The sequence below is a fragment of the Gambusia affinis genome, linkage group LG05 (assembly GCF_019740435.1).
Source record: "Gambusia affinis linkage group LG05, SWU_Gaff_1.0, whole genome shotgun sequence".
NCBI lineage: Eukaryota > Metazoa > Chordata > Actinopteri > Cyprinodontiformes > Poeciliidae > Gambusia > Gambusia affinis.
The window spans coordinates 22,437,417-22,461,036 of NC_057872.1; the positions used below are offsets into that span (position 1 = coordinate 22,437,417).

Consider the following 23,620-nt stretch of genomic DNA (forward strand, 5'->3'; position numbering starts at 1 on the left):
CAAACAATATAAATCCAACCTTTCAGGAAGCTTTATGATATTTCTAATATGTCTAAAAGCAACATATTCTGGAAATAACTGAATGTTAGACAGATTACTTTGTTTGGCTGCATTTTACCACTGACCATCCCACATTTATTTTACTTGGCTTCTACCTGACGTTACTACTTCCTACAGTTTGTTAGCACTGATGTGTAATTCATCCACTGAGCTCATTCCTGCCTCCATCGCTGCTTTGTTCGCATAAATGTTTGCGTTTTGAAATCTGCCAAATCACGGTGGCTTCGGACCTGCCGCCCTGCTCTCGTTCAGCGAAACAAACATCACGGACCACAAGACATGAAAGTCCTGAAAGGTTTCAGCTCATCCGCCAAAACAAATACTCCCCTTCACTACAGCTAGTAAAAGCAACAGTGGACTTGAAATGGTGTTATTCTTGTCGAGCTGCATCCTGACGGTGTTTGTGTGTGTGTGTGTGTCGCTGGATGTGTGTGTGCAGGCCACGCCGTACTTTGTGGGACTGATGCTGCTGGAGCTGGCGGTGGGTGCGCTGATGACAGGAACCCCTGTAGTTACGCTGAGTGACGGTCTCACCTCCCTTTCAGCTGGGATGATCTCCAGACTCCCGCTGTAAGTCTGCTGCACCCATCGAGACGTAAACATGTCACAAAGTGTCACAAAGTAAGGCAGAGGACCCAAGTTACCCTCCACTAAGAACAGCAATACTTCAACATGTTTTTACTCAAGTAAAAGGAAGAAGTAGCCATCCAAGAAATTACTCAAGTTAGAGTAAAAAGGTATTTGGTAAAAAGTTTACTGAAGAACTGAGTAACTTATCAAATTATCAATTGTTTAATATTTAAAAATTACATCATCAGGTGGACCAAAATGTAAAGTTAAGAGCAAATTTTTGTATTTTAAGGACAAAAATGACAATAATTCACATAAAAATAACAAAATCAGTTAAAATATATTTTTTTTCCAAATCAGTTTCTTTCAATGAAAAAACTCATGAAACTTTAACAAAAACCTGCAGGTGTGTGTCTGTGTCGGGTGAGTTCTTGGTTAAAACATGTTTGGTTTTGGTTCAGTGGGGAGAAAATCCAGAAATTTTACTCAACCAATAATAGAAATACGTCATAATAAATTACTCAAGTAAAAGTAAAAAGTACAGCGTAGTAAAAATACTGCTAAAAGTAATTTTTTTTCTAAAAAGTTACTCCAGTAAATGTAACTAGTTGCTACTAAGGTTGTTATGATACATAGTCCCAGAACTTATTATGATAAATGATAATATTGTTCTTTTGAGAACATTTATTTTGGTAATAATGGCATAAAAACGCAAGAACATATTCTCAACTGTAATGAACATTTAACACGGGAACTGAAAGACATTTTAAATATCCAAAATAAATAAATAAACACCAGAAACAACAAATAAAATAAAATGAATAATGAAGTTTTTGTTTTTTTTAAAGGGGGATAGTTGAGACCAAAACACCAGACTGAAGACTTTTATCTTTCAGTTTTTGGAGAAAAGAGAGAAGAAAGAGGAAAACGATTAATCAAGAAAATGAAAATTTGGTTTCTTTTAATTTATCATGCGATTAATAGATTTATTGATTATTGACAAGCCTAGTAGACAGAAGAAATGGGAAGGTAAAACAGCTGATCGTAATTTATCATAATTTCTGTGTTTTGAAAGAAAAACATCAAATTCTTGTGCATCAGAATTTATTGTGTTTTTAAAAGTAAACCAGATCAAATAAATTAAAAAAACTGGCAAAATATTTTAAAAAATCAGGAAGCAACAATTTACTTTGTTTATGCAAATTTGTAATTACATGGAAAAAAAACAAACATGTAAAAGTCTAAATAAGTACTTTTTGGTTTTGTGTACTTGCCAGGCAAATGTGACTCTAATCCAGTTATTTATTTTTTTCTTTCCTTAAACAACTCGTGTCTGACTTTTTCATTTTTCTGTCAGATTGACCTTTTTCTGCTCAACAACAACAAAAAAGTCCTATTCATTTAATTTCCATATGTGGTAGTAAGTCAGATACGTTTTCAAAACCTTTCCACAGATTCTCCACAGAATTTAGTTGCTGGACTTTGACTGAACCACTGTAGCACGCGATGTGCTGGAAGATGAACGTCTGTCTCTCCAGTCCTTTGTGGCAGCAGGTCGTTTTGTCACATTTTATGCATCTCCATCTGCCTGTACACACCAAAACGTACCACGTACCCCACTGTTTTACCGTTACCCCTCCAGTTCCTCGTTGTAGAAAAACTAAAACTGCCTGTTTGCTGACGCAGAGCTTTGACCGTCTCCATCCTGCAGGCTGGCGATGAGAGGCTGTGAGCTGTCGGCTTACCTGTATGTGTGGGACCACTTCCGCCTGCTGGAGCTGCCCTGGGACTCTGCATGGACCTGGTGGCTCACCTTCCTCGGAGTGGACTTCTGCTACTACTGGGTCCATCGCTTTGCTCACGGTACCGATTAAAAACACGACACTGATGTCCACAAACAATAGAAATCCAGGCTTATTAAAGGGACCATTATGAAAAATTCACTTTTGCACATTTATGTCGTTCCATTTCAGTCCAAAAAAAACAAAAACAAACACTCATCCGTTTTCTGGCAGTAAGTTAAAGTTTTATGGTGTCCACAAAAAGAGCCGCTTCAAAAACCTCCCATTACTGACGTCATGATCACCAGACATTCCCTCGTTACCTAGCAACCCCGGCCGAGCCCTGCCCGTCACCTAGCAGCCAAAGTGGAGCCCAGCCCCTTGTGTTTCTGTCTCCCGTGGGAGAAATTTGAAAAGAAAAAGAAGGGGAAAAGGAAATGACAAATGTCTTTTTATGGCATTGCATGGCTAAGCATTGGCTTGTCTAAAAATGTAACAGGTTTTTAGAAGTAAACTTTTTTTTAAAAAAATGCAAATTTTCCATCCTACTGTCTCGACCGTTTAAAATATTTTGGAGGAGATATTAAAGAAACATTTTTTAATTGATAGTTTTCTCAATACAAGGACAAACACTACTTTAAACAAAGCCAATAAATGCATAAAGCTAGCACAAATGATTAAATAGGCATAAAAGTTTGAGCAAAAGGAGCAAAATACACAAATATTCACTTCATGTTTACGTGCATTTCATTCCTTTCCTTAATGGCTGCTGGAAAAGACGTGTTTTGATGTTGACTTACCATTTGGAAACCGTTTGCTGAAGGTGTCAAAGGTCAAAGATGTACAATTGTACAAATCTGCATCTGTTTAAGCTCATTTTCACATATTTAAAGGTGAGAGTATTGACGCAGAGTTAGGGGGCGTGGCCAGAAACGGCTTATTTACATAAAAGTGACAGAGTCCTAAAACGTTTCATTCTGAAAGGAGCTCAAAATAGACAGAACTAAGTAGACTGAAATGTTTTTATCTGAGATGATTTTGCACAAAAAATGTAATGAGCATGTTTTATGTAGGGCTGCACAGTGGCGCAGTTGGTAGAGCTGTTGCCTTGCAGCAAGAAGGTCCTGGGTTCGATTCCCGGCCCGGGGGTCTTTCTGCATGGAGTTTGCATGTTCTCCCTGTGCATGGTGGGTTCTCTCCGGGTTCTCTGGCTTCCTCCCACAGTCCAAAAACATGACTGTCAGGTTAATTGGTCTCTCTAAATTCTCCCTAGGTGTGAGTGTGTGTGAATGGTTGTGTGTTCTGTATGTCTCTGTGTTGCCCTGTGACAGACTGGCGACCTGTCCAGGGTGAACCCCGCCTATCGCCCGGAACGCAGCTGGAGATAGGCACCAGCAACCCTCCCGACCCCATTAGGGAAGAAGGGTGTAAAGAAAATGGATGGATGGATGTTTTATGTATGCTATCCTAACATGTTTAAAAGGAAGCATATTAGGTTCCTTTTAGGCATAAATGGGTTGTAGCCTTCTTTTTCACCTTTAATCAAAAATTATCTAAAAATGTTTCCTTTAATGCTGAAGCTTCATTGTGTAGCAAGGCGACTATCTTTGAGTTTCTTGTTGCTTTCACAAATTCCAAACAAAGGCTACAAAGTCAGCGGATGATAAATGGCTTAAAAATGTTGATTTAGTTGCCTTCCCTGCAGGGAGGAGCGGTGAACATGGCAGTCACTTGGTGTTTTCCTGGACACTGTAGAGGAAGCAATTATTTTTGAGTTACATCCAGCTGCTTTAGTGCTGTCCAGATGTAAGAGGCCTCAGCCTCCTGAGAGCTGCGGTCTCAACCCAAGGCTGCCACAGCAACAGGCTGCATATAGTAATGTCTCTGAATCTCCACCATCCTGCAGCATCTTTTTTAGAAAGAACACAGGCAGAAAATATGGTCCCGGCTGTAGCTTTTTTTCTCCTTTACAAGGATTTCCTCTGTGTTTACTTAGTGATGCACATGGCAGATGTTCAGCTGCCACTCAGCTGGCTGGATGAGAGGTAGGTATTTGTGGCCTCTGGCGATGTTTATTTGTGTCGGTGACACATCGGCCTTCATAGTTTTGGATTAAAGTCTGCCGCCGCTGTGTTGATATTAGACTCTGGCTAAACAGAAGCCTTCAAAATGTTTCCCGCTGCTGGCCAGAGAGTGTTTTTTGAGGTGAGGGAGGACATTCTGTTGGAATTACGGCCGTCGTTTTTAATTGCACTTTGATGTCATATGTGCATGAAGCACGTTAGTCATTAATATTGTCATGGTGACGATACATCTGCATGTATTCATAATCCCAAAACCTAAAGATCGTCTTGCAGGAAAAGTGATCTCATAGGATTTTGGTTATTTATGGAGATTCAAGTTTCCACAAACAAGTTGTTCTACACGGTCAGTAATAACACGAATGGATGTTAAATCATGAAGTTATATTCTAGTGCTGACTGCTCATTTGATGATTAATATGCTGATTTTCTCCATTATACACACATGGTTTATCCACTGTTGCTGTCAGACTCTAAATAAACTATTGTCTTCATAAAACAGATTAACAGGTTAAATCAGTGGGGGGTTTTTTTCAGTGATGATGAAAATTGCACTGAAGCGTCCTTTTTATTATTTATTTATGCATCTTTATTTCCAATCTTTTTTCCAATGCTTTGACCCGCTGAGGGACTTCGTTCAATGTAATGCTTTCTAGCCCTCCTGCCTTGAGCAGCCATTATTAATTTGGAGGTGACGTCACACTGTGTGTGTTTAAAAAGAAAAATCTGTGACACAAGAGTTTTACCCAACTTTTTAGAATAAAAGCAAAATGTTTATGCAGGTGACAAATTTAGCATGTCGTATGTGTTTATTCCTTAGACACCCCATGAAAACCTGCATGTTTTTATAACATATTTATACACAGATATTTAATACCATTTTCAGAAATACTGAGAAAACCTTCTGAAGATGTCCTGCTCTCTTCAAATCTCCAACATTTAGTTTGTTCTCCTGGCTGAAGCCACTGACTGTTAATGAGAGTGTTGATTCCCGGGTGAGACTGAAATGCCGTGGAGTGACTTACAATCAAATCAATCAATCAATCAAATCAATAAGTCAAATTTTATTTGTCTAGCACACCTCGGCCTCATGGCATTTCCAAGTGTTTCACATTACAAGGTCATAAAACACACAATCAACAATTAAAACATTGCATTTAGTTAAGTGCCATAGTTAAATATTTCATTGATTGATTGTTTTTTCAAATACAACTCTAAACAAGTGGATTTTTAGTTGAGATTTAAAGGAAGTCAGTGTTTCGGCTGTTTTACAGTTTTCTGGAGGTTTGTTCCAGATTGTGGTGCATAGATGCTAAATGCTGCTTCTCCTCGTTTTGGTTCTGGTTCTGGGGATGCGGAGCAGACCACAACCAGAAGACCTGAGAGGTCTGGAAGGTTGCTATGACAACAGCAGATCTTTAATGTATTGTGGTGCCGAACCTTTCGGTGATTTATAAACTAGCAGCAGTGTTTTAAAGTCTATTCTCTGAGCGACAGGGAGCCAGTGGAGAGACTGTAGAACTGGTGCGATGTGCTCTATCCTCCTGGTTTTAGTCAGAACACCAGCAGCAGCGTCCTGGATCAGCTGCAGCTGGAGGATTGATTTTAGTTTGTTGGTTTTTTTTGCCACTGTTGCAGTAATCAATGTGACTAAAGATTGGTAAAGAATCCCTCAAACGTCTCACAGATGAAAGTGTGGAGTGGGTTTGTTCAGACTGATGTTAGAAATGATAGATGACTGAAGTTATTTCAACTAAAGGGGGTAAGACCAGCTAACTATTAGAGAAGCATTACTTATTGTGTAACAATGCATATGCAACATTTTATGTTTGAATAAGGCTGACAGTTTTCTATGCATTGTTTGAGGCGGTCACAGGTATTCATGGATTTTAATAATTCTTGGGGTCCATTGTAAATTAATCTTTGGACAACATGCTGTGATATTACAGAGGTATTTTAGTGGATATCATTCATGAAAACCTGAATTCTGCTTGCATCGTCACATGCTAGTTTTTATGTGGTCATTGTAGTAATTTTATTTTTGAATTGTTAAATCAGTTTTCTTGGATGTCTCAGAAGCATGAAAGAATCGCACTGTTCTTTCTTCGTTCTTCCCGCCAACTGGGGATGTTTTTCTGGAACCCTTTGAGGTCACAAAGTCATACGTTCCTGAGCAGCTGCAGTTTCTCGGGATATAAACGCTTTTTCCTCTTGTTACCAGAGAGAAGCTGCTTTCTGCGACCGCAGAGGAGCGGGCCGCCGCCGCCGCCGTCCTCGTGCCTCACTCTGGTCAGCTGAGGTTTCTCAGTCAACATATCTGACATCCTTCTCCTTCCAGATGAAGTTTTGATCAGATTACCCCAAAGTCAGAGATGGGTTTTGCCCATTAATGCTCAGAGCTGGCTTCTGACTGCTGGATAATCGTACTTTATGAGCTGTGTCTTGCTTTACTACTTTTACTTCTTGGAAGACCTTTGCTATAGTTCAAAACAAAAGAAAAGTTGCATCTTTAATCCTATTATGTCGAGGCATAAGAGCAATAAATCTTCCGCTTGAATAACGAAGGAAAAATTACAATACATATGCTCAAAATGAGGCAAAGTTACACCCTGTGCTCAGAGGGAGGAGGGGTGAAAAATACATTTTCTCAGTGTAAAATATAATTGTGAGTTTGAGCAGTTTTATGGTTGATTTCATAGTTTCCCTCCCATGACCTCAACATAAAAAGGATCGCTCAGAGATAATTAAGTGGAAGGAATCTGGCAGTCATGTGCGCTGATGCCATCTATGTGCAGGAGACATTACTGGTGGGGATTTCTGCTGCCAGACACTGATTCTGGAGATAGCAGCAGATTGAAACAGAAAACTGAAACCACCTAATCAGCAAGCCCTTTTCAGATTTAGAACTTAATGAAATTCAGGTTTCTACATTCATACACACACACGCACACGCTCACAAAAATAATAATAATAATACTAAAAGCCTGTGACCAGACTTTTTTTCATGGACCTTTCCTTGCATTTGGCTGCCGTCGGCGCAGACAAACAGCAGTTGTGGTTAAAGCTGAGGCAAATCTGGAACTTCAAACATTTGAATGACCTTTGTGCACACAGTGCCTTTCCAGTGTTGCTCCTAATATCAATATTTGCATGAACCCATATCATCAGTGCGCGTCCCAGAAACAAATACTCAGCTACATTACTTATGTTTTAAATAATATACGCTTTTCCTCACTTGTTTTTATTTTAACAGCCATAAAATCCAGTTTCAGATTTTGATAAATGACCCAGTTTACCTGATGTTTTTTTTTTACACCACAGGCAAAAGTTTTTCATTGTCTTTTATTCTGAAGCGCCTTGGACGGGTTTGGACGCTTGTTTCGGATGCGGCTGTGTTGTTGACAGGCCTGTTGACTCTGTTTATTCTAAACCCGTATCGCTAGCGCCACTAATAGCAGCTCTGCGCTCGGCCTGCATCTTCGTACAGGCGTGCCGGCCAGGTTGAAGCCATTAATCAGCCAGTCAGCTGTCTGCGCTCTGATTATATGTGAGGTAATGGAGTTACGCTGCAGCCGTCTCGCCGCACTAACGGCTGCCGCTGCTACGCTTATAGCACAGAAACATCAGAGTATCACTTATAGACATGAAATGGTATCATTACCTACTCAAAATGACGTAATTTTAGAGAAAAGAAAACGGCCTGAATTGGTAAAAGAAAAAAGGGGTTTGTTTTTCTTTTCCCGCTTCTGAAGGGTCTCTTGATGAAAGCCAGTTATTACGGGACAAGCTGGGTAAAATATTTGGTTGTTTTTCAGCGGCGCTGCATGATAAACTATAGCATAATCATTCTGCGGAAACATGAAGTTGGGTTTCAGCTAAACGAGAGACAAAACATGAAAACTTTCTGAATTTAGGATAATTAAAAAATGTTGAGGGATAAGGATCAAAACCATCTAAAGCGTGATGAATGTACTTTTTAGTCATCCATGTTTCTGATGATCCATTTCAGTCGCAGATGGACCTAATCTGAGTTTTTAAATAATTACATTTATTAAAGGGGCAGAATTACATGAAATCCACTTTTCTGAGCTTTATGTCATGTTGTGTTATTTCCTCGTCAAAAACGTACCCGGAGCTTTGCTTTGATTCTTTCATGCATGTTTGAGAAATCCTTTAATCTCCATAGCAACCATTAATCTCCACAAAACGCCTGGGTGGACCTAGCTCCGCCTTCGACGGCGCAGCTTCAGTTTCACCTCCAAGAGCAGCCGTCCACTGGGACTTCCCCGCTCAGCTCCTTCAGACTAGCCAGCAGCAATTAGCAAACACCTGGTAGAACTGGGCATCTGTGAGCTCATTATGGGAGCTACTTCATTGTGCAACGTTGGTTAAAAAAAAGTTCTTAAAGGGTTCATACAGAAACCGTGTTGTGATGACTTGCTGAAGGCAGAGTTTTTTAAAGAGACGGAGGCCCAATTTCAAGGTGCTAAATTACAAAGTCAAATGTCTTCTTAGTCGTATAGCATTTTATGACAACTGAAGGTAACATGACTACTTGATTGTGCTATAAAATGCAACTATGTGACTGGGAAATACATAATACTGCTAAAACCATCTTAAACCAACGGGAAAACGTAATTCCTCCGCAAACCTTGTTGGCAGTTTGCTAATCATCATGCATCAGATCATGCACTCATTACAAAAACAAAAATACTTGTCTGACCAGTCCAGGCAATATTTTTGTTTTTGGAAAGTTTGGAAAGTTTGGAAACTTTTCAAAAGTTGGAAAGTTTTTGAAAAGTTTCTTTTCTTTTCTCTTTTTTTGACACATTTGAATCAGTGGTTATGGATTCTCCTATTGGTGCCATTTCTGCTTCGTCTCTTCCTGTGAACTTTGAGGCGTGTGAGGCTCTTAAATGCTATTAAAGGTTTTACCCTCTGGATGAATCAGGAATCAGAACAGCTTTATGGACAAACAAGAAATTTGACTTTTGCATAAATTTTAGAGGACATAAAAAAAGAATAAAGGTTCAGCTTCTGATTCTTTTTCAGAAAACAAAGGTTTGATGTGAGGGTGCAAACGTTTCGTTTCACAACATACCCGACTACTCTGGCTGTAAGGTGTTCATTAGAGGTGTTTGTCTCCATGGCAACTGGTTTTTGTGATCAGAGCTGTGTAGCGCCACCCTGAAGGTAAAGTCTGAACAGTTTGTGTCCAGGATGTGTGGGATCTGCAGGTATATCCAGTCTGTACAAGTCCTGGATGGAGGGAAGATCCGCCCTGATGATCCTGATTGTTTTTCTGGTTCTGTCCTGTTTTCATAATGAGTTAAAAAAAAGATGAATGAAAACAGGACAGACTGAATAGATGATGACCAGCAGAGGCTTTGGTAGGTTTTCCTCTTGGAGTAATTTTTATGTTTGTTGTTTTCTTCACTTATGCCTCTTGTCTCTCTGTTTTTTATGAGCCTTTGATAATTTTCCAGAAGGGTAGATCTCAAATTGTGTACCTATTCTTAAATTTCCTGAGATTAATTTATAATTTGTTGTTGTTTGAGATCTTTTAGTCGACTCTATGTTGTCCTACACTGCAAAAACACAAAATCTTACCAACTAATTTAGGTCTAGTTTCTAGTTTAAATATCTTAGTTTTGTCTTATTTCAAGTTTGCTAACTTGCAAGTAACTTTTTAGTAAGATATAGAAGCTTTTTTTTAAGTAAGTAATATTGATAAAAAGGTGCTAATTCTACTGGTAGATTATTTAACTTATAGCAATACATTTTCCAATGTTATAAGTTAATTTATCTACCAATAGATAATAAGGAATTATTGAGTTAAAATAAGCTTCTGCTTGCTGAAAACTTGCTTTTAAGTTAACTTGTCTCATTTTAAGTGTCTAGAAACTAGACAAAAATTACTTGGTAAGATTTTGTGTTTTTGCAGTGTATTTAAATTATTTTGTGATTGTTATCGGTTCTGGATGTGAAATTAAACTCGGCTTTCTAAAAATGTGTTTAAGTCTTGATTTAAGGGGAAATCAAATGGGGCCAGGCTGATTTGGAAAGCTTCTCGTTTCAGTAAATGTTTTCATCATTTAAAGATATTTGTATTTAAAGATATTTGTATTCCCACCATGTGTGATATTAGAGCTTAAAGCAGCACATCAGCATTTTCCTTTGGTGGCCCATTACACCTTAATACCTTTTTACCACCCAATCCACTTTAATGTTTTCTCCATTTGTGGATAATGTCCTCTAATTGTGGCTCTCTGGGGTCTGAAATCCTTAATGGCTGCAGAAACACTTTCCAGACTGATAGTTGTCAGTGAAATTGTTTCTCATCTGTTCTTGATTTATTAGTTTTTTCGATTGAGAGCAGATGTATTAGCTTCTTCTTTTTTAAGTTTGGAATACTTCATGTTATCAAAAAGGTTTTTGTTAAAGTGATTATTTTTTTATTCAAAAGGGTTCGGCTTGTGAAATTTGACTAAAAGCTTGTTGATAATTTAGCCAATTCATTATAATAACTTTTTCACAAAAGACCAGTAAAAAGTTAAACACCAATCAGGTTTTTTTTTTATCTTTGTTTCATATTAAAACATGTTTGATGATCTGAAACATTTACTTGATATGTAAAATTCACCTGAAGTCTAAAGGAAAATGTTTTACTAAGCATTACAATATAACTGTTGCAAGAAATGTTTTCTTTTTCTTTATGTTCCTATTGAAGCGTTGAGTTACGTCTCAGATTCATTATGCTGCGTTTGATGTGATGTTCCTTGTTTTTCTTCTAAATTTGTTTATTACAAGTTGCAGGTGCTTGAAATCCTTGAAAAATGCCTGAATTTTAGTTGGATTTCATTTTATTTTATTACTAAACTGGGCAGCAGGAATGTGAAGCACTTTCCAAATCTTGAAAATGGATGGATTATATTTTTGTCTTTATTTATTGTTTTGTTTTAAGACCAGTCAGGTGCACTGAGTCTGATGAAGACATTTCAAAACATAAAATGTTTCTATATTTTAGTTAACCTCATCCCTGCTGTAGAATGTAGAAAACGACATAAAAAATATTAATAGTAATATTATATAACAGTGAATTGAGCCCATGTTTTTTTTTTTAGTTTATTTGTGCTGTTTTTGTTTCTAAAATGTGCTGGAAAAGTTTGAAAATGCTTCACAAAGTTCTTGAATTTTCCTGTGGGGAAAAGTGTAAAAACTCTTTTGTTGTGTAAATTTTTGGGGATGTTTGCAGATCATTACTTTGCAAAAAGCTGCATTAGTGGAAAACATTCATCCTGCCAACATGCTAGCTCCTCTCCTGTCGAACCAACAGCCCTCATAAGTATTCTGGCTTCACTTTGACCTTATTTGATCAATTATTGTCCATTCACGGATGTGCCAATACCAGTTCATCTCCTCAGACCTGCAGACAGCAGCTGCTGTTAACCAGATGTGCTCAGCGCTCCTCTGCTGTCCTCTGACTGAGACGCAACGCTGCAAAAACACACAAGCTTACAAACTATTTCTCTAGTTTCTAGTGCAAATATGTAGGGAAAGCTTCTGTTTTCTGACATGTTGCAACTTTTGTGCATGATTTGTCTTTTTTTTTTTTTTTTTTTGTCTAATTTAGGGGCGTCAAACCTGGTTTCATTTTTGGGCCATATCAGAAATCTGAATGCTCTTAAAGGGCCGGTACACATAGATAAAACCCATTAAACTGTTAAAATATTAATAAATACTGTCCCTCCAGGATCTTTTGTGGCTTTTTGTAGTCAAAACCACATACTTTGTGATGCTGATTTAGAAATATATGTAAGGACTTTTTATATTTGCGCTAATCTATGATGTCAAATGTGACTGCTTTTTTTTTTTTTTTTTTTTACTTGCCATATCAATAATGGATTATTACCTGACATCAAGTAAGGCTGAGTCAATTAAGCCCAATGTTCTTGACCAATTTTGAGAAAACGTTGCAGTAAAATCAGAGAAAATTTTGATTTTGTGTGAAAGAGGATTTGTGAAAAGCTGGAGGAACTTATTGATGTTATTTGGAGTCCAGAGGGCCACATAAAAAGGTATGGTGAGCCAAATTTGGCCCCCGGGCCATGGGTTTGACACGTGTGTTTTAGTTTCTAGTGCATGTTTCTTAATACATTTGAATTAAGACAAAGCTAACTTTAAAGTAACTCATCAGCCAGATATAGAAGCTTGTTTTAAGTAAATAGTTCCTTAATTTTAATGAAAAAGTAATAGATTATTTCTCTTATAACATGGGGAAAATGTCTTGCTATAAGTGAAATAATCTACAAGTGGAACTACAACCTTTTCACCAATATTTTGAAAATATTGACTTAAAACAAGCTCCTATATCTTGCTGAAAAGTTACTTGCAAGTTGGGTTTGTTTTATTTCAGTTGTGTGAAAGCACTTGCGCTAGAAACGGTACCACAAATACTTGGTATCATTTGTTTTTGTCGCAGTGTTTTGTTTAGAAACGGCGCTCCTCCTGTCTGTGGGACGGAGGGCCGGGTCAGCGCGGCCCCCCATCAGCCGGGGCTTCATAAATCTTCCCTGTGACGGCCAGTTCCTGGCTCTGCACAGGTTGCACGGTCTGACGGCGAGATTCAGGCCTCTGGCTTGGTTTGCTGCTCCTGTTGGTCTGATTTGGTCAGGATGTGGGACTTTCGCTCGCGGCAGCACAGGAGATGAAGTGAAAAGCCTCCTGGGAGGCAAAGACAACATTAGCAGTGATATACAGGTCTCCGTGCAGGCCGGCTCGCCTGTTGAAAGACGGTGAAAGAATTTCCCTTCATTGAGAGCGAAGCCCCAGACATCACAGGGAGATGGCATCCGCCGGGCCTCGAAAGCGAACGGCTTTAACAAAGTGTTGAAAAGGAGGCTTGTTATGATCAGCGAGGAGGCTGCTGAGCTAAGCAAAGGCCACGGCTCGACTGTCTGCTGCCCTCATGCGCTTCCCGCGCTGCACGGACAGACTTTCCTGTGTCAGCAGTGCTGATGGACGAGCTGATCTAGACTGCAGACACGGCTGAGGGAAAACCTCCGCTTGTCCAACGGATGGGGGGAGGGAGTGTGAAATATAAACACAAACCATTTCTTTATCTTTGTAAGCTGTAATGTTGGCCTTAGCAGAAAAAAAAGTAAGAAATATGTGGATTTAGAGACTGTTTTGTCTCTGGACTGACCGCAGTCTTTGTGTGCATATTTTACAGGAATGCCTCAAGGGTATTTGATCATTTTTAGTACAAAATGTCTCTTGGACCCTATTAATTATTCAGAGAGCACAGGGAAGTCTCAAAGCACAGTTTTTTTTTTGGCTTTTCTACAAACATAATATCCACAATAATCTGACTGTAATCTGATTTCCAAGTTTTCTCTGACAGAAACATCTCAGTCCTTTTAGAGAGATTTATAATTTTCTCAAATCTCTTCGTTTTCTCTACGGATGAGATGGAAATTAAACCGTAGAGGCCAGCAAAGCGCTACAAGATGGCAGTTTCTCCTAACATTGATCTGGTGTGAGATTACAGTATTTCAATTGTTTCTAGGCTTTTCCTTTTTTGTGGCCATGATATTTTATCTCTGCTCTTAGATTGAAACATCTTTCCTGTATCTTCTGTCGCCTCTATATTTAGGTTTGGTCGTTATACAACAACTCTCAGACCTTAGAGCTTTCTCACTTATGAAACTCCTTAATCTGCTGTAAAGTATCGATTTGAAAATCTTTCAACTGTACGGGAGAGAAACCCAGATAAAAATATATGATGGTGAAGGTTTTAAATTTGTTTTTGCCCACTTTTGTTAAATATTCCCCTTTCTTTTGTCGGTTGTCCAGCATGTTGGCTGCATTTCCAAACGTCTTGAACTCCAAGCTGGGTAGAGGTTGGTATTTCAAAAATAATGAGACATAATGTTGTCTTGCTGGCTTTCCTGTTGCTCCTGGATGTATCTTGACACCAACAACTGATGTATGAAGAGCCAAAATGTTATGAGAAAATACCCTAAAATCACACAATTCAATCATAGACCCTGGATTTTAAAGAGTGCACTGCAAAAACACACAACCTTACCAAGTATTGTGGTCTGGTTTCCAGTGCAAATATCTTAGTACATTAAAATGAAAACAAAACTAACATACAAGCAGCTTATCAATAAGATATGGGAGCTTGTTTTAAGTAAATAGTTCTGTAATTTTGATGAAAAAGTAATAGATTATTTCACTTATAACATGGGGAAAATGTTGTTAGAAGCAAATTTATCAACTAATGGAACAAATAGTTTTTCATCAATATGAAGAAGTTATTTAGTCCCATACCTGGCAGAAAGGATACTTGTAAGTTAGTTTTGTCTTCTTGTAATATGATATTACAATTACAAATAAGAATTGTTATTGTAATATCTTTGTAAGATTTGGTGTTTTTGCAGAGCGTAAAGAAAAGCAAAAGATTGGATGGTGAGCTGTGAAACTACGATGTAAAACCTGCTGCATGAAGATTTGTTAGGGAGCAAAGTGAAGGTTTTCTCATTATTCAAAAAGGGAATATTAATGTTGATAAAATACGTTTCTACCTCACCTGTCTCCGTCGCTCCGCAGTTTTCATCCGTGTTTGTCAGAGCTGTAAGTGGGCCTGACCGGGGTTAGTGTGTTTGGGTTAGCGTGTGTGACTGAGCTGTGTGGACAGCATGAAGTATGGCAACGGCTGAGGAGACTTCGCTCCACCGTCCAGAGGAGTCCTGCGCTGCCTGTTTGGGTTGGCACCCTGTCCAACGAGCCCTCCAGTCCAAACACTGGAGGCCTGTTCACAGCCCATTACTCCTCTGATTGACAGCGCAGCCCACCATTCAAAGGAATGCACACGAAGGGTGTTGCATATAAGTGCCAGCAGTTTGTCGCTTGGGGTGATGATTTAGAGAGCTGATTGATGTCACTATAAAAGCGTTTTATAAGGATGTCATTTTGAATCGACTTCCAAAACGATTTTTTTTTTTTTTTTTTTTTGTCTTGTCCAATTTTTCTTTTACAGCGTCGTTATTTAAGGTACAGATCTGCAGTCGCGTCCACTTAGAGCTGTACTTTACTGGAGCTGGATTTATGGAGCTCAGCAGGACTTTGGTTCCTGCATTTTTATGACTCTGGTTATGTAAGCATTGCTGCAAACACAGTTGAGTTGGACGTAAACAGTGTCTGTCAAAGTCTAACTCTTTAACGCTACATGACTGTTGATAATTTGTAGCTCCTTGATTATGTGTCATACTCCCATCCAGTAGTGAAGAGTAAAAAAGTAAAACATCATTCTAAAACAAAACTTTCTGTGCCATCAGTCCACAGCTTCTTTAAATGCTTAAATTTCACTGCTGTTAAATTATAAACTTTGTTTTTTTAAAATTTATTAATAATGCAATTGATAGTTGATTAAAGGTGACCTATTTTGCAAAATTCACATTTTGCACTTTTTTCTTCTTCTAATTGGGTCTCAGTTGCATCTGAAAACAAACACCCAACCATTTTTGGTAATAAGTTCATGTTTTGTTGTGTTTGGAAAACGAGCCGTTTCAAAAAAAACTTCAGATTAATTGGACAGACACTGTGCCGTTACCTAGCAACCCAAGCGGAGCTCCAGCATGTTTGGTCAGCTGGTTTTACCGTATTTTGTTGTGAGTAAATCACCAAAACATGATAGAAATGAATTGATACAAGTCCTATAAAAACAATGTTTTCAGGACAAAAAAAAAAAAAAAAAAGTTTCTTTAGTAATCAGGTCTCTGATGAGCAAAATGGATGTAGACGGTTACCTAACAAGCAGCTTTGAAGGCTGAAAACGTAAAACAAATCAACTTTATTGATCCCAAAGGGAAATGAAAATAAGCGCTAAAGACACAGTAAGTATGAAATAAGCAATAAAGAAACAATAAATAGCAGGAGGCTCATCAGAGACCAGAAACAAGATTTTAAAAATGTATTTTTATTAACAGGGAGTCTCGGTTAAAGAACCAGTTTTCCATTTTGGTCAGAACTGCTTGAGCTTCAGCTGACCTGTAAATACGCCTTTACATAAATCTATTTTACTGACACAAACCATACTCATGAGAAACCTCCTGCTGTTTACGGTGTGTTTAAATTGTGCATTTCTTCCTTTTACTCCAAATTAACAGCTTCTTCATAGTATTTTCTTTGTGTTTCTCTTTACTTTATAGAAAAACATTTGCCTCTAACTCCTTTTCTAGCAGCTTCCTCTGCCACACCACCCATCTTCAGATGAAGGCTTTCTGTAGCCTTCCTGTTTCCCTCTTCTGCGTCAGCTCCACCTTCAACCTCCGTCCATTACATCTGGTTTCCCTCTTTTGCGTATCCGAACCATCTCAGCCTTGTTGCTCGACCGTTTTTGTAATCTTGTCAGATTTAGTCTGGTTCAGTGACAATCTTAATGTCTTAACAGTAGATATGTTTACATTTATCTTATAACTGTGCAATTTGGCATTTTGAAAATCCATCCATCTTCTTCCTCTTATCCGGGGTCGGGTCGTGGGGGTAGCAGCTTCAGAAGGGAGGCCCAGACTTCCCTCTCCCCAGCCACTTCTTCCAGCTCCTCCGGAGGAATCCCAAGGCGTTCCCAGGCCAGCCGAGAGACATAGTCCCTCCAGCGTGTCCTGGGTCTTCCCCGGGGTCTCTTCCCAGTGGGACGTGGCCAGAACACCTCACCAGGGAGGCGTCCAGGAGGCATCCTGACCAGATGCCCGAGCCACCTCAACTGGCCCCTCTCGATGTGAAGGAGCAGCGGCTCTACTCTGAGTCCCTCCCGGATGACTGAGCTTCTCATCCTATCTCTAAGGGAGAGCCCAGCCATCCTACGGAGAAAACCGTAGGGTCATAAATTTGCTCAATGGGAAATTTTTGTGCTAAAAAGTTTTGGTGCCAAGATGAGGTGATTGTATTTTTTTCTGCACCAAAATTGTTTTTTTTTTCACAAAATGGAAACAGTCACAAGATTAAGCATCAGATTTTGCCACTGGCACAAACCACGAGGAAGACTTGTAGGATCTCTGTGTTTAATGACTTATCAACTGGCCAAATTCAGTCACGTGTGATTTTAATCTTTGGAAACATTGCAGTTGCGAAATTACTGGAACATTTACAAAGTTTTGTGCACATTCGTAATAGAAACACAGCTAGTGACATTTTCACTGCTCTCCTTTTACTCTCCTCTTTTCATTTTTTCCATAAATGTTGGAAGCAGCCTGCATGGCTGTGCTTCAGTGTGAACATGTGGCATTGAAGTGTTTGAAACACCTGAATTCAATCATCTGGATGGATGAGCAAATATTGTCAGCGGTATTGTTCATTTTTACTACAAAGCTAAGCCTCTTGGCTGTCTGACAAAGTTCAGTGAAAAAAATAAAAAGTCAATACATTATAAAATTTTGCTTGCCAGGGCGTAACAAATTGCTTTTTAAAGTGGTATGGCTAATGCTGTTAGCATGGCTAATTAGGAGACTATCCACAATAATGTTTAAAGTTGTGTGAATTTTGTCACTTCACTACAAAAATGCAAAATCTTACCAAGTATCTTTGGTCTAGTTTCTCGTGCAAATATCTTTGTACACTTGAATTAAGACAAAACTAACTTTGAAGTTACTTTACAGCAAGTTATAGGAGCTTGTTTTAAGTTAAAACTTTCTTAATACAGGTGAAAAAGTACAGATTATTTAACTTATAACATGGAAATAATGTCTTGTTATAAGTTAAAAATATTTTTTCATCGATGTTAGGGAATTATTTACTGAAAGCAATCTTAATAGCTACTCGTAAGTTAGTTTTGTCTTATTCCAAGTAGATATCTGGGCTAGAATTAAGACCAAACATACTTGGTAAGATTTTGTGTTTTTGCAGTGTAATGACGTGGAAACCACTCTTGTAACTGATTTTATGATTTTTAAACCGTGATTAGCCTCGTTTTGTCAGCATGAGTCAGCTAAAATTGCAGTCTGTATCACTTAAAGGCACCCGGTTTGCTGCTGATACTTTATTTTAAAGCTGAGTTTTGCTGAAATATTACAAACAATTTCAGTACATATTTTCTCTAAGTCTGCCATAAATGTCCTTCACCTGATTAGCGTCCACTCATCCTTGTCATTCTCAAGAAATCCAGATTTAGAGATCACTGTTTTCTGTAGCTTTGAATTTGGGCTCTGTGGTACCGGTTCTCGTCAGCAGGGCTTCCCTCCTGAATAAGCCCAGCCAAACTATGCAGCGTCCCACCGCGTCCTCACATGAGGACACGGACCTGCAGCAGTTCCAGCTTCCTATCAGTGACAACAAGCATCAATCTTAGCCGCCCTTCGTTCTGGACCCTGCCAAGCGTGACTCTAGTGAAGTGAAAAATTGTGAATGCCGTAGGCTGCTGGAATTAAACAAAGGCTGGATTATCCTCCCAGTTTGTCCCGTAGTGGGACCATTCATCGTCGAATCCCCCATAGTTCAGAGCGGAAGAAATATCATAAGTTTTGTTCTTGGCTGCCGCTGATCCAGTCAAGTTTCTTCCCTCTTGCTTTACCTCACTGGTGCTTTCTCTGAAGAAATTTAATTTGTACTGAAATGTCCAAAGACGTTTTTTGGAAAATTAGACCTTTCAGTTTTTAATCATCCTAAGAAAAAAAAAAGCACAGCATTTAGCGACCATATGTTCTACCTTAAGTAACAATCTTTGTGACTTTTATCCAGTCACACCTGCTAAAATCCATTCTTAACACTTAAATAAGAAAGGTGTGAAGTAACATTCGGGAGCAGTAGCTTTCACTTGTGGTATCCCAAACACTTGAGGAGTTAAAACTCAGCTTCACTTATTAAAGCATGAACAGACAGATGGTGGCACGTCTCTGCTTTCAAAACACTTACCTTCAGTTCTCAGCTGTGTGTTTGTTCAGGTGTTGCAGACCCACCACACAGGGTTTCATGACTGCTGGCTGCTTTACACTTTAGGTTTATGGATCGCAGGAGTTCAAGATTTTAACTTTAAGTGTTTGTGTCAGAGTGTTACATGGTATCGAAAGCTTCTGTTTTCTGTGAGATGTTACAACTTTTGCACACTACTTTTGATAGTGTTAAGGTTTAGATGTGATTTCTGTCATGTAATGGAACTATTTTATGCGTAAGGTTACGTTGGAGTAGAACCAGGAAGGGTTTTTAAGTGATTTATTCATAAAATATGTTTTTTATTTACACCTAAGGAGAATTTAGCGAGACCAATTAACCTAACAGTCAGAATTCTTTTGACAGGAAGCACCTACAAATTAAAAATTAAAAAATTTGTCAACGATTATATTTGATATTCAAACATATAATAGAGTGTACAGAAATAACTGATGACACAAGCGACAAGTGTGGAAGTATTAACAAAGCGAATGAGCAAAGGAGAGTAAATGCAAAGCAGAATAAGGAGACACAAGGTTAGTAGTAGACATCTATACCATAAATGTTGTTTTGCATTTTGGTTGTGAATATTTACAAAATTCAACAATTTGGGGCACATTTTGTCAGCTGCATCAAAAGAGGTGCTAGTTTGGTTTTCTGCCATCCCCTCATCTACAGGCTCATCTTGCAATGCTTTACCAAACCTTCGTTGTTGTTTTGGAGAGGAGGGAACCTCATGTTGGAGGACAACGGACTGGCCAGTGACGTCTTCTCTGCCACAGCAGAAGCAGCGATTTATGACGTGACAGAATAGGTTGCGTTGTCAGCAACAGATCCTGACCGAAGCAGGAAACTTTCTTTTCCTTTTCCCATCCGGTCCAGTTCTCACTTTGCAAACAGTGACGAAGTTGTACCCACGTTTTGTGGCGTCATCCCGAGCACCATTTTGCGATGTTCTGTGTTTACGGCAAATTAGCTCGACGAGAACAAGTAGAAGCCGCGAATAAAGTGGTAAAACAACTTCAGTCGCTCTGTTCAAAACTCCCATCCCTCACTTCTGACGTCCTTCACCACGTAACTCCAAATATTATTGCTGAAAAGATACTTATGAGTTAGTTTTTGTCTTATTTCACCTGCACCAATATATTTGTGCTAGAAAGAAGATGAAAAGTACTTGGTAAGATTTGGTGTTTTTGAAGTGATGCTGTTGAGCAAGAAGACTAAGATTTCATAATATTGGATAACAAAGCAGAAGCGAAGGAGGCGCCGGGCGGAGCCATGTGTGGAGGCCGCGGTTGGGTTTGGTTCCTGGTTCCGGACCATTTGCTGCATGTCTTCACCTTCTCTCTCCACCCTGTTTCCAGAGGATCTACTGTTTTTTAAAGGTCAAGAAAGCCACTGAATAAAAAAAATTAATAAAAAAAAAACAAATAAAGTAAAAATAGAACATAAAGTTAATTTTTTGAACATCTGTGAAAAATACACTTACAGCGGGAAACACAATGTCAAAACTTTGATTTTTACATATTCAAAGGAGAAGGTGAAAGTAAACTTATCAATATTCCCACTCCTTGTTCTACAACTGAGTTTTAGGGCCGCACTAAGAAAATAATAATAATAATTTTTTGTTGCATTATCCACCTAATTTTACATTTATTACAATCTTTACAACTAAGCCTGCATTTAAGAATTTATCAATATAGTTTAACTGTTTAACTTTTATAACAGTGGATCAACAATTATTACAATAAAAACAAAACCAGCATCGATAACAGAATAATACTACCAATAATTATATGTTTACATAATAATTTTAACAGGTTTTTTTTTTGTTTGGACATTGTCTAAGTTTGATATTCAAATTGTTCCACAGTTTAACTTCTCTTACTGATACACAAAAGTTTTCTATAGAAGTTCTGAATTTGCATATTTTAAACTGTGATTTCCTCTCTTATAATTTTGCTACAGTCTGAAACTTTTTATATTCATTTCCGATAATTATTTTTTATTTGTAGACAGTTGTTTGTAGTTCTAATATGTAAATGAATTTCAATAATTCAGATTTTACAAATAGTGTGTGATTGTTTTTTTTTTTCTAAACATCCAACCTTATGAATTAATCTTATTGCTTATAGTTTTGTTGTTGCCTGTAGTGTAATTTTCCAGTAATAGCCTCAGATCTGAAATAAAAGTAAAAACATTAAAATTTAAAAATTTTTATACAGAAACAGTTCCACAATAGAAATACTGCTTGTGCTAAATATTTCTACTTTGTTCTTCTGGTCTTTGTAAGTCAAAGACAAGCAAATTTTTCAGTAGCTAATTAGTTGCTTTAGCTCGTTAAATTTGAGTTGACAGAGTTAAATGGCTAATTAAGCAGGTTATCTCGCTATAAAATTAAGACCATATTCAATGAAATTCAGCACAAAGAGCCACATTTATGCAACTAAAACTCAAACTTGTACAGTATTTGAAGGTTACACTTCTCTCTCAGACGGCAGCAGGAGCAGAAGTGGGATGGAAGGAGCCAAAAAGCACCGGCCAGACGGGGTGGTCCGGAAACGGCTTGGGGATCCAGTGAAACTTAACAAGCATGTTCCCGTTGGATGTTAAAATGAAGTGTAACACAGATATTAATGTAGCAAGTATCACAACACAGCACAGGAATGCAAACTGGAGCACAGGGACATCAAGCTGGACGCGAACCAACTGCAGCCAAATACCCGTGTAGTCATAATAGCTCAAACTCCAACAAATCCAGTTTCAGGCGTTATGTTTTCAGCACAGCTGGCCAGGAGTGTTTTTAAAATGACTCCTTCTGTGGGTGGAGGTGTATAGTTACTGATCGAGGGAGGGAGTAGGGCTTTGTGTTGGGATGAATCACTGGTAGGGTTTGGACTCCATGCCTGAATCTCATATCGTTACTCTGCTGTTTACCGTTCTGTAGCACTTATGAGTGTAAATTCACTTTTTTGTATTAAGAAGGCCAGGCAAGGGCACAAACTGTTGAAAGGCGCCCCACTAAAATTGCAGCGTCTGCAGTCTGGGATTACAATAAATAGTGGGCCAAAGCTTGAATAACAAAACCATTTACTTATCCAAACGACGCTAAGCTAAACAGGCTAAATATGTGACTAGAAAATCAGCCACTGTAGCAAACTAATCTACTGCGCAGTTTTTGCGTACTACGCACATGACATGATTAGCCTGTGTAGCTTAACTGCTTAGCATCTCGTCTTTTTGTACGTTTTTAATGTAGCTCCGGTGTAAAGGGAAACACTGTTTATGACATAGTGACATAAATCATGTGGTGTGAATTCAGGTAAAGTCGGTAATTTGATCAACACGTCAGGAAGGAGGAGGTACGGGTCGGTTTGTAAGCTAGTTGTTTTAAACCTTTCTATATACCGTCGTCTATGAGCCCCAACCAGGTGTGTTACGTTCACAGACAAATGAGCTCGAACAAAGAGAAGCCATGAGTAAACTGGAAAACACAACTTTGGAAAACATTTTAGTCACTCTGTTCAATACTCTGACCTCCATCATGGTGCCTCGAATGATTAAATGATGTTGTTGCAAATACTCTATTTGTAGCACTGCTATGCTAACTCTATTCATCTTTCCATTATCAAACATCATAAATGAGATGGTAATTAGCTCCTTGGCTCTGATCTAATGTGTTTAACAACAACAAAAAATTGATTAATGGTGGTTGTCAAACAACAAAAGGAGAATTTCATTCCTCTACTGACAAGGAGTGTAAACAAAACACTAATGATATGAGCAAACTGATTACTGGCTTTGGTGGGAGTCAGTAGACTGACCAGTCAAATTCCAAGGGTAGCCGATGCCCCATTGTGAATTAATCAATCAATCCAATTTTATTTGTATGGCACATTTCAGCAGCAAGGGATTTTAATCATAACAAACACAAAAACACAAAGTCATGCAACATAGAATCAACAATCAAAACACGACATTAAGTCAAGTTTCGTCAATAAATTTGTAATTGATTACATTTCAAATACAACTTTAACCAGGTGGGTTTTTTAGTTAAGATTTAAAAGAACTCAGTGTTTCAGCTGTTTTCCAGTTTTCTGGACGTTTGCTCCAGATTTGGGGTGCATAGATGCTGAATGCTGCTTCTCCTTGTTTGGTTCTGGGGATGCAGAACCAGAACATGAAGACCTGAGGGGTCTG

At 38.5% G+C, this 23,620-nt stretch overlaps 1 protein-coding gene across 2 annotated transcripts in view; it reads left to right on the forward strand.

The window, feature by feature from the left end:
• agmo (alkylglycerol monooxygenase) overlaps positions 1-23,620 on the forward strand; it is a 76,063-nt gene that overhangs the window by 12,113 nt on the left and 40,330 nt on the right. For both annotated transcript variants that reach the window (XM_044116289.1, XM_044116288.1), the window contains exons 2-3: positions 500-630; positions 2,342-2,493. In XM_044116289.1, coding sequence (XP_043972224.1) covers positions 500-630; positions 2,342-2,493 — 283 coding nt within the window. The remainder of the gene's footprint in view (positions 1-499; positions 631-2,341; positions 2,494-23,620) is intronic.